Source organism: Carya illinoinensis, chromosome 14, assembly GCF_018687715.1.
Source record: "Carya illinoinensis cultivar Pawnee chromosome 14, C.illinoinensisPawnee_v1, whole genome shotgun sequence".
NCBI classification, from domain to species: Eukaryota; Viridiplantae; Streptophyta; class Magnoliopsida; order Fagales; family Juglandaceae; genus Carya; species Carya illinoinensis.
Window position 1 is genome coordinate 2,218,326 of NC_056765.1, and position 11,310 is coordinate 2,229,635.

At 33.4% G+C, this 11,310-nt stretch overlaps 2 protein-coding genes across 2 annotated transcripts; one reads left to right on the plus strand and one right to left on the minus strand.

Annotated features, from left to right (window-relative positions):
• The first annotated feature begins 2,949 nt into the window (after positions 1 to 2,949).
• On the plus strand, positions 2,950 to 4,047 carry LOC122294652 (phospholipase A(1) DAD1, chloroplastic-like). Its single transcript, XM_043103553.1, has one exon. It carries the CDS (start codon positions 2,971 to 2,973, stop codon positions 4,045 to 4,047), a length of 1,077 nt encoding a protein of 358 aa, XP_042959487.1. The 5' UTR covers positions 2,950 to 2,970.
• A 5,252-nt stretch (positions 4,048 to 9,299) lies between these two features.
• Positions 9,300 to 10,146, minus strand: LOC122294653. Its single transcript, XM_043103554.1, has 2 exons — positions 9,387 to 10,146; positions 9,300 to 9,337 (listed from the first exon to the last, which is right to left on the minus strand). Exons 1-2 carry the CDS (start codon positions 10,144 to 10,146, stop codon positions 9,300 to 9,302), a joined length of 798 nt encoding a protein of 265 aa, XP_042959488.1.
• Between the last annotated feature and the right edge of the window lie 1,164 nt (positions 10,147 to 11,310).

Genomic DNA, 11,310 nt, shown 5'->3' on the forward strand with positions numbered 1-11,310 from the left:
TAGCAGTGCCCTTCCCAAATATACATTTTTGTGAAGCTAGGGATCCAGCTTTCGCATGCATTCGCCACCCATCATGACGACGAGTGCTACCGCACTTTGCCATCCATTTCCAATATTCACCTTTGCTCACGTGTAACACCATTATTAATTATATAAAATATTTTAGATATAAAATAATTATATAAAAATAAATTTATAAATTAATATAATTTGATATGATACGTCAATTTATAATCTAAATGATTGTATAAAACTACATACCATTTATAAGTTTTATTTTATATAATTTTTTTGTATATATAGTAAATTTTATTACTTATTATATATTATTATTATATATAATAATAATAATAATAATTACCTACGTATATACGTAGCTAGTTTCAAACGGGTTCGAGGGTACGATCAATGAGTGGGTTATGACTGGACAGGATATATATAAACATAATCTCCTTTGATATATATTATGTGGATGAGAAATGATCTTAATGATCTCTCATTAATAAGCTCTTGTAATATAATTACCACCCATGTTTAGAAAATGGAACGAAAATAATTAAATAATTTTTTGAAAAACAAGCTAATTAATTAAGGAATTAACTAGCTCTAATTAATAGTAGAGTAATGTTACATACAGTCATTTTTACGTACTTTTTACACACTCCACTGATATAATTGATTATATCAATTTTTTTTATACGTAATCAATCACATCAGTGGAGTGCGCAAAAGAGTACGTACACAAAAATGATTGTACATAAAATTTTTGTTAAAAGTATATATTTCATATTAACTAGCTCTAATTAAACCCATGACTTGATAATAGAATAATTCTTTTATATATATATATATATATATATACTAACTATGTTTCATTTGTTTTAGTTGCTTGTTTAATTAACCTCAAATAAATAGGAAATGGAAGAGATCAGATATTAAAAGATAGTCATGTGCATAATCAATTAAGCAATTGACCAAATACCCATTTGAGGGTGATAATCAATATTATAATTTCCAAATATTTTGGCTCAAAACATAAAAATTAAGGAATTAAACAGAACCATACATGTAGGATAAGGAAAACTTACATATAAATCATCAAGTCAAGTGATCATCTACGGCAAAAGATAAAAAAAAAAAGAGTAAAAAAAAAAAAAACTGAAGAAGAATATCCACTTGTTTTGAAGTCACGTGTTTAGGTAAGCTAGCTTTATATCAAACATGTTATGATCTATACGTACGTCGACACAGCATTAATTATTTGCTGCCTCGTTAGGCATGCAGTAACAGCCAATATTAATACATGGCTAGCTGTCGGGCAAACCATACATACATACTAACTCTCTGTACACCTACGTACGTACGAACGTACGTACACTTTATAATATTCATGTACGTACGTACAGTAGCCCCATGAAATTCTTGATCTCCTGCGCCTAGACCAACACGTTTCTTCTATTTTGGTTGGATTTAATTCCCATGCACTGATCTCGATCTGATCTTTTGGCCAGCTACGAAAAAAAATGTACGTGTATTTGTAGTCAGTTATATGTTAAGAAGATTATCGTTTCTTATTCAAATGAGTTTATTCTAATTAGTAATATTCATTCTCAACACAATTAATAATTTATTATAAATACTCATTTTTCTTGTAATAACATGGCGACGACCAAATACTATTATATATATATTATATACATGAATAATATCTTTGGCAAACGAGATGATATAATATTAGAAATTCTCAAAACTTCTTACAATTTTCTTTTCAAATATCACTTAAATATAGAACTGTTTTCAATTTTAAGTTTTCAACTTTTTCATCTAATCATAATTATTTTATTATTACAAGTTCTACAAACTTTAAAAAAAAAAATCAATACAAATTTCAAAACTAAAATAACATTAAAAAATGATATTCAAACAATTTTTTAATTTTACAATATTTTTATTTAACCCTTTTTTCATATTTTTTAAAACCCAATAAAATATATTAATTCAAACTATTTTATTACTTTTTACAAAATTACAAGAGTGTCCAAATGTCCATGAACTCAACCATGTAAGGTCTGATCATCGATAGTATATAGTACGTGTATGCATGTTAGCCGCTAAATCTCACCAATATATGAATGGTCCAACTGGCCTGCGGCTAGCTATCACCTCGTGCATGCCATAGTTAATCCCTAGCTAGCCAGAGTGGTACTAGTACTGGTTTTGATTCGTTAAGTTATAAAATTTCCAGTTATATCTGTTTGTTACAGTACGTCTATGATCACAGTCTAGAATTAATATTCCTTTCTCAGTTCGTAATTGGAAATAGACATATGTTGTAGTACTATAAAAACTTGCACTTTTGATGGAAGAAATTAAGTTCTGCCAAAAAATAAAAAAAAAAGGAAGAAAGCTAGCTCTACGTACGATGGATAGTTAGATACTGGTCCAATGAGTTTCGACCAACCATATTTCTCTCTCTGTCTCTTTACAGGAACAGTATATACCCTCTTTCCCCCACAATGCACTTTTTCTACTTAAAGGACCGTTTGTGAGAGCAGCTAAGTGCAACTGATTGAGTATTAGCGGCAGTGAAACACTTTTCTCCTTTACTCTGATCTTTAAAACCCTTCGAGCCACTGGTCGGGAACGAGAACTGTGACAAAAGCATTTATATATATTATGTATAGAATCAGAAAGCCTGATCTTTTTCTTTCAACGAGATCAGCAGTACGGCCATGCACACAGCTCCCTGCTGCAGCAGCAGTGGCCCCAAAACGCGTTCCAGTACGCTTCTGCTGCAGTACCGTCGATAGTACTACACAATCAGCGACCCAAGACAGCAAGAAGTTGGCCGAGAATGTTCAAACAGTGAAGCATCTGGAGCGCTCACTCAAACCCATTCACGACACCAGTGTCTCATCCTTCCCGTACCGGTTCATGCCGGCCAGACCGGCAAAGCTTGGGAAGAAATGGATGGAGTACCAAGGTGTTAGAAACTGGGACGGCTTGCTCGACCCTCTGGACGACAATTTGCGCCGAGAGATTCTCCGGTACGGCCAGTTTGTGGAAGCTACGTATAAATCCTTCGACTTCGACCCTTCCTCGCCTTCATACGGCACCTGCATGTTCCCCAGAAGATCACTGTTAGAACGAGCGGGCTTACCCGAGACCGGTTATCGTTTGACCAGGAATCTACGTGTGACCTCCGGTATTCAACTGCCACGTTGGATGGAAAGGGCACCCAACTGGGTTGCCACCCAGTCCAGTTGGATTGGCTACGTGGCAGTCTGTCAAGACAAAGGTGAAATCTCCAGGCTAGGACGTCGAGACGTGGTGATTGCTTACAGAGGCACCACTACGTGCTTGGAGTGGCTGGAGAATCTGCGCGCCACCCTAACCCACCTTCCCGGTGCTGGTTCAGACGACCTCGGGTCATCATGCGGACCAATGGTGGAGAGCGGTTTCCTAAGCCTCTACACCTCCGGAACCGCAGGCTCACCCAGCCTCCAACACATGGTGCGACAAGAAATCTCCCGGCTCATCCAATCGTACGGCCACGAGCCCCTGAGCTTGACCATCACCGGGCACAGCCTTGGCGCTGCCCTAGCGACTCTCACCGCGTACGACATCAAGACCACCTTGGAACGGGCACCGGAGCTAGTCACGGTCATCTCCTTCGGCGGTCCACGCGTCGGGAACTTGAAATTCAGGCAACTCCTAGAAAAACAAGGCACCAAAGTTCTACGTATTGTGAACTCGGAAGACCTAATAACCAAACTACCAGGCTTCGTTATAAATGATAGCAATGACGACGTGCCGTACAATCATAGCATCCACGTGGCAGCTGGCCTTCCTAGCTGGATCCAAAAGCGTGTGGAGGAGACGCAGTTGATGTACGCGGAGGTTGGGCGGGAGCTACGGCTGAGCAGTAGAGACTCCCCTTACCTCAGCGGCTTCAACGTCGCCACCTGTCACGAGCTCAAGACATACCTCCACCTGGTCGACAGCTTCGTGAGCTCCGCTTGTCCTTTCAGAGCAAAACTTCAGTAAAAAAGAAAATAGAAATGATTGCAGATATAGAGAGCTAGTCTCACGTAATTTTAAAAAAAAAATTAAGCAAAAATAAATAGGGATTCACGGAAATTTTTTTTTAACTTTTTAATAATGAATTATATTATTTTTTAAATCGATTACGTGAGATTACGCACTTTATAAATATATGTAATATTACTTTTAAATAATAAAAATTTCTATAAAATGATTTGTTAAAATAACATCATTTTATAGAAATACATTCAATTTAAAATATGTTATATAAACGAATGTAAAAAATATTATGCAAATAATATCATTACTCATTTCGAAATATGAATTGCGAGATATATATCAATTTTGTAGTAATTAATATATATTGTAGTAACGTATGCATTTATATCCATTCTCCTTAAATAATTAAAAAAAAAAACTAAACAAACTTGTAATTGAATCTAAACTGATAATACTTTGATTAAAAACGTATACCGACATGTTATGCAAGTAGTCTTGATGATTCAATAATGCTTTTGAGGTATTTGTCGAGATATCAGATGATATTTGTAACAGCCCGCTAGAAATTTAATTGTAAAATTTCTATTAACTTTAGAAATCTCGTGAAAACCTCATAAGTTTTCACGAATCCATTAATCGTATAGGTTTTTGTCTAACTACATAGTTAGTGTTATTATTTACTATGGTATTAGAAGTGTGTTTTTGATTATTAGAGATAGTTAGAAGTGTCAAAAAGTATTATGGTTTGTGCCATTAGACTCGGATGGTTATTTAAAATCTTATGGCGCAATAACATTTTTTCATATTTTCGGTCAAAACGTCTGTTCAAAACTGTAGATATTATTAGATAAAAATATCTTAAGTTGATTTTTTGTAGGTACTATTGGATAGAATATTATGAGATAATCTTTTATAGATATTTTGGGTAGGAGAAAACTACACTCAACTCTTAACTCCAGCCTCATCTCTTCCATATCTCATCCATAAGTATCTCCAGCCACCTCTCCCCACGAAATTATCTTCATTTACACTTTCCATTGAAAGAATATCAAACACTCTCTCTCGGACAACTTTTAGGAGGTCTTTTGCACACCCATTTCGAAGCTGTTGTAGGTATTTTATCATAAAGTCTCCTTCATATAAGTTGTTCCTTTTTTAGTCTAGTTTACATGGATATCTTATTTGCCCCATTTGAAGATCATTTGGTCAGTCAAATATTGTGTAAACTATAGAAAGGTCATTCTGGGAGATAAACTGGAGAATATGTTATAGTTTGGAGTTTTTGACCAAGCTAATGGATAGATATTGGTCCGAAATGTTTATGGAGTATTGTTAACATGTATATATGACTATTGGTTGAGGAGTTTTGCATGATTAAAGGTTTTGATGAAAGATTTTCTTATATTTAGAAACTTAGAAACTGGAAGAGGAAAAATAGTTTCTGTTTTGAGAAAGTTTAACTCTTTGGTGGTCTAAACCTATTCTAATGACTTTGATAATTTTATTGGAGGATCCTAAACATCTTATATACATGTTATATTATTATTTTGAAGATATTTGATGTTAGTTTCAAAGATATGAAATTTTATGCAAAGAGATATTCAGATAAGCCAAAGTGTGGATATTCTTGGCTAAATTTATGTTTTGGTTAATTTCTAACCATGTGATCTTGAATTAGAAGCTTATATATGTTTTAGGACATCTTTTTAAACCATGTAATGGTTTGGTTTGAAGATCATATATTTATAAGTCATAGATCAAGAGATTTATCAAAACTAGTTGAGGAAAAAGTTTCTGTTTTTGGACTAAGTGTAAAACCAAAAACTCCAAATGTTATTTTGTGATTTTGGTGACTTTAGTTTGATGATTTAAAGCATGGTTGATGTTAGGATGATATTATGAATATGTTAGAAGTAAGATTTGATTTTTGAAATTCTTGGAGATGTTTTGATTTAAGGTCAAAACTTGTGATTCAAGTGCTTGGATTTTTTTACAAAAAAAGTTTGGTGTTGATTATTAGCTTTTTCTAAATGGATGTTTTAAGTATGGTTTTTAACTTACTAGCAGTCTACTGTGTATGTGTGCTAAGTAAAGGAACTACAGTGTATGTATGTGTGTTATCATATATGTCATGCCATGCCAAGTTATCACGTAATTGTCTATTATACAGAATTTATTCTGTCGTCAATTTTTATGTTATATCATATATTCTGTCATGTATTACTGTACCTTACAAGTACGTCATGCTAAGTATGTCATCTATTACATGTATGTCAAGTCATGTAATATTTACTGTTACAAATATGACATGTTAAATATGTTTTCTATTATATGTTATGCAATATTATGAAATATTTCTATCTCAAGTTGGTAATGTATTTCAAGTTATATTCAAGTCACGTTATGTTACGTCAGGGTTTCAGTCATTTCGTATTCCAGTCACGTTTCATTTTGATTACTTATGTATGGGGTCACAGTAATTGTGACGCATACACTACGTGAGACATAGCAATTTTGTCACGTAGAATACATGGGGCCACAACAACTGTGGAGTATGTATTTAAGCAGTTAAAGAATAAGTTTCCGTAGAATACATGGGGCCACAACAACTGTGGAGTATGTATTTTTCATGTTAAGTCAAGTTTGTGTAGATTACATGGGGCCACAACAACTGTGGAGTATGTATTTACACGTAGAATACATGGGGCCACAACAACTGTGGAGTATGTATTTTTCATGCTAAGTCAAGTTTGTGTAGATTACATGGGGCCACAACAACTGTGGAGTATGTATTTTTCATGTTAAGTCAAGTTTCAGATCAAGTTCATGTCAAGTCAAATTCAGTTCATGTTTCAATTTAAGTTATGTCAATTATGCTATGTTGTATGCCAAGTTATGCTTTAATTACTTATGAATTTGATTATGCATTTATGCTTTTACTGTCATGCATGCATCATTAGCTTGTGTGGAAGTTTTTTTGTTAACTTACTGAGATTTGTAATCAAATCTCACTTTGGTAGTCCCAACTACCATTCTCCCCGAATGGTAGATCTTGTTACAGGACCTGAAAGAGAATCAGGAGCTGATCAACTAGACACAGTTGACTAAGCGACGGTGCGACGTCAGTGTTAATATAGTAGTTAACGTAAATTACTACTTGTACAATGGAGTTGCATTTTTAGTATTTTTTGGATCATAACCATTTTGGACTAGTGTTGTGATCTACTCAATGGGTCTTTATGTATGAAGTATGTTTTAAGTATTTGGGATATTTTCAATTTGGTGTATAGTATTGCTAAAAAAGAAAATTATCCGCTGCGAATATTGCATAATGTTAGATGCATGTTAGGAACATTGAATCTTATATGTCATGAACGGAGGCAAGTAGCCTTGTGTTGCATGTCTCCATGCTTCAAATGTTCGTCTGATTCCAAACGGAATTTGGGGGCGTCACAATATTAGTTGAGATAAAAGTTAAAAATTAAATAAAATATTGTTAAAATATATATGTTTGAATATTAATATTATTTTAAAATTTTAAAAAGTAAATTATTTATTTTATTTTACTTGAAAATTTAAAAAAATTATAATAATAAAATAAAATAAAATGAGATAAGATGTATTGTAAAAACAAATAAGTCCCAATAATACAAATACAAACTCTTATACAATTTTTAAAAGCAATATTTTGAATAGGAAAATTCTAGTGACAAGCATACTTGTGTACTAATATGTGTACTAATTTATTGTGATTGGTTAAAAAGTAGATTTTATTGAAAACCGTGCTAATTTAATTTTTAAGTATGAAAGAATCTGTATTGATACGCAGATTAGTATGCGACTTTGATTGTATGTAGCAAAACTCTTTTGAATACAAACTCTTATACAATACTTAGCATTAATAGCAACTTCCCTAGAATTTCACAAATAAATAGACATGCACAGCTCCCACGACAGTACCAATAAATTAGTATTGCAAATCAATTAAAAAATTTTATTTTTATAGAAAAAAAGTCGTGATTTTATATAATTTATTAAATTTATTTTATAATAAAAATAATTTTATAATTTAACATATTATATATATAAATACGTTAACTTATAAATTTATTTTATACAATAAAAAAAATCAAATTTAGAAATTGTAAGTTAGAGTTATGATGTTTATTTTTGAAAAGCGAATAATTAATTAAAATAGAGAAAATTAATTAAAAGTTTTGAAATCCGTTCCGGTGACCATTCTGGTTGAGGTACTGGAACGGAATATTTCGGTACCGGTACGTTTCGGTGTACCGTTTCGGGATAGATATTATATAGATAAATTATATATAATAACTATATTCCAAAATAAAATCAATACAATTCTCTTAAAAGTATACATACCTGATAACTTAATAATATTTCTCCATAGTGAATACAAGTCTTAAACACACATTTATAAAACTAAATAAAATATCATAAGTTCTCAATCCAACTGTAATCATTCATTTTCATCAATAAGACAAAAAGGATCAACATTAACAAAGCTACTCAAAATATTTTCGTCATTGTCATTGTCACCACCATCATCATCAATATCAAGACCAACATTAACACCTTCTTCCAAATTTTGTGAGGCTAATGGCTCCTCAATACTTCCCCAATCCAAGTCTTCTCCATCAATAAGCTCTGATTCTTCACCTACCCATTCCTCCATCAAGTCAATATTCTCAAGATTGATTGGATCCAAAGCATCTCTTCCCCTCTTTATGTTTCTGCCAAAATAAAAGTCACACGTAAGTGAAAATATTACATATTTTTCAACAATTAAAAACATTATTTTTGAAAAAGTTTACCTCTCACGGAGCTTCAAGTTATAACGAACAAATACTAAATCATTCAAACGTTTATGCTCTAATTTATTCCTCTTCTTTGAATGAATAAATTCAAATGTACTCCAATTTCTTTCACAACCAGTTGCACTACAACATTGACTTAATATGCGGATTGCAAACGTTTGAAGAGCTGGAAACTCATTTCCAAAAGTACTCCACCATGCAACTACAACAAAAGTGCAATTATAAATTATTACTTAAAATTAAATAAAAGAATTAAAATATAGATTCACACTATTTAATAAAGGATATTGAGGTTACCTGGATTACTTTTTTCACGCTGGCGTATTGCTATAGGTTGTCCAAAATCACCGTTTGCATTCTTATACATGTCAATTTGTTGAATGATCTCATCTTGCTTATCAATATCACGTTCCATCTTTACAACGCAAGTCGTAAACCCTCTAAAAACATCATTTCTACTTTTAAAGCAAGGGTTAAAGTAAATTCCAGGATTAAGAAGACAACCTGCTGCATGTAATGGACTATGAAGCTGCTTATCCCACCTAGCATCAATGACCCTGATGAATGGCATAAATGCAGAAACTTTGTTCTTCAATCTTGCTTTTATATTCTCTTTGGCTTTCTCCATTGCATTGTACAAGTATTCCATTGCAGGCTTCTCATCCCCATCGACAAGTCGTAGTACTCGAACCAAAGGCTCGCTGATTGTTACAATAAACTGACATTGAGCCCAAAACTCTCTATCTTCTAGAACAATCTCAGCTATCTCCTTCCCTATGTTGCTTTTAGAGTAACTTGATACAATCCACTTATCACAAGTGAACATTTGTCGAAGCTCTTTCTTAAACAACAGTAAGCATTGGATACTTAAAAAATTTGTAGCAAACCTTGTGACTGCAGGGCGACATAAATCATGACCTTTGGTGAAGTCCTTTCTCATCAAAGCCAAAACCCAAGCATGGTTATAAATGAATTTCGTTATCTTCATTGCCTTCTTTATAGTTTCATCGATAATAGGAAAATGTTTGGGATCACAAAAGTTCTCTAACATCAAATCTATACAATGAGCTACACAAGGGGACCAAAACAAAGAACCATACTTTTGCTGTAATTTTTTTCCTGCAGCCTTATAACTCGCATCATTGTCTGTTATGAATTGCACAATATTCTCCACCCCAACTTCTTGAACAACTTCATCAAAAATTTTAAATAATGTTTCAGCATCTTTTCTAAGGCCCGATGTATCAATAGACTTCAAAAACATTGTACCTTTTGGGCAATAAACCAAAAAGTTAATTATTGGTTATTGCCTCTGATTTGTCCAACCATCTGCCATTAGTGAACAACCACTATCCCTCCAAGATGTTTTAATATCTAAGAGATAATTCTGAACCTCAGTCACAGAATTCTTCAACAAATTTCCTCTCAACTCATGTAAAGAAGGACCCTTGAATCCTGGCCCGATGGCAGCTATAGCATCTATAGCTGGTTGATAAAATTTAGATTGAGATGCATTGAAAGGTAAATTTGCATCATACCACCAATTTGCTATAGCCATTTTTGCTTTGTCAATCATTTCCTTTGAACACATAGCACTCTTAATAGAAGGTTGAGAGCCAGGACTTGTTCTTGGAGCAAAAAATCTGCTAAATGGCCCCGTTGACTTTCCACCTACTTTCTCATTCCCCTTCCCCTTCCCCTTTGAATCATGAACGGGTCCTTGACTCCCTCCCTCATACTCATCATCACCAACATCAACATCATCATATGTTAAATCTACAGGGCTTCCACATCCAATCTCTAAGCTTAGTTTTCTTTTCTTCTCTTTGTTTTTTTTCATTTCATTGACCAACTCTTTCATTTGCCATTTTATATCATCAGAGACTTTTTTACATGCTTCTACATCACCTGAAATCCCACCTAGATGATACTTCAACCTCGTGACTCCGCCACCTCTAATGATTTTGCTACAATAAAGACATTGAGTACTATTTCTTGCTCCTGGCACTACACGTGCATGGGACCATGCTGGATCCTCTGATCTAGCAGGAGCAAATGCCGTAGAGGTAGCACTATTTGATTGACAACTAGACATTTATAATTTATATACCCCTACATTATGAAAAAAAAAAAAAGAAAAAAAAAAGAATCAACTCATTTAGAAATGCACATATATTTGGAAAGACTTTGTGACAAAATTGTACAAATTATCAACTAATAACAGCAACTTGTACAAATAATTCTAAAATTCTAATACTTTATAGCATTGACATTTATTTTTAAGCGTACAAGTAATTTGTAGCAGCTAGGGTCGGTAGGCCAGATTACGTACAGCTTTAGGATAAGCGACGTACGTAGAACTTATAATTACTAATATTTGATGGATCGGGTCTAATGACCTATTCCTAATCTTTTTCTTCTAATTATT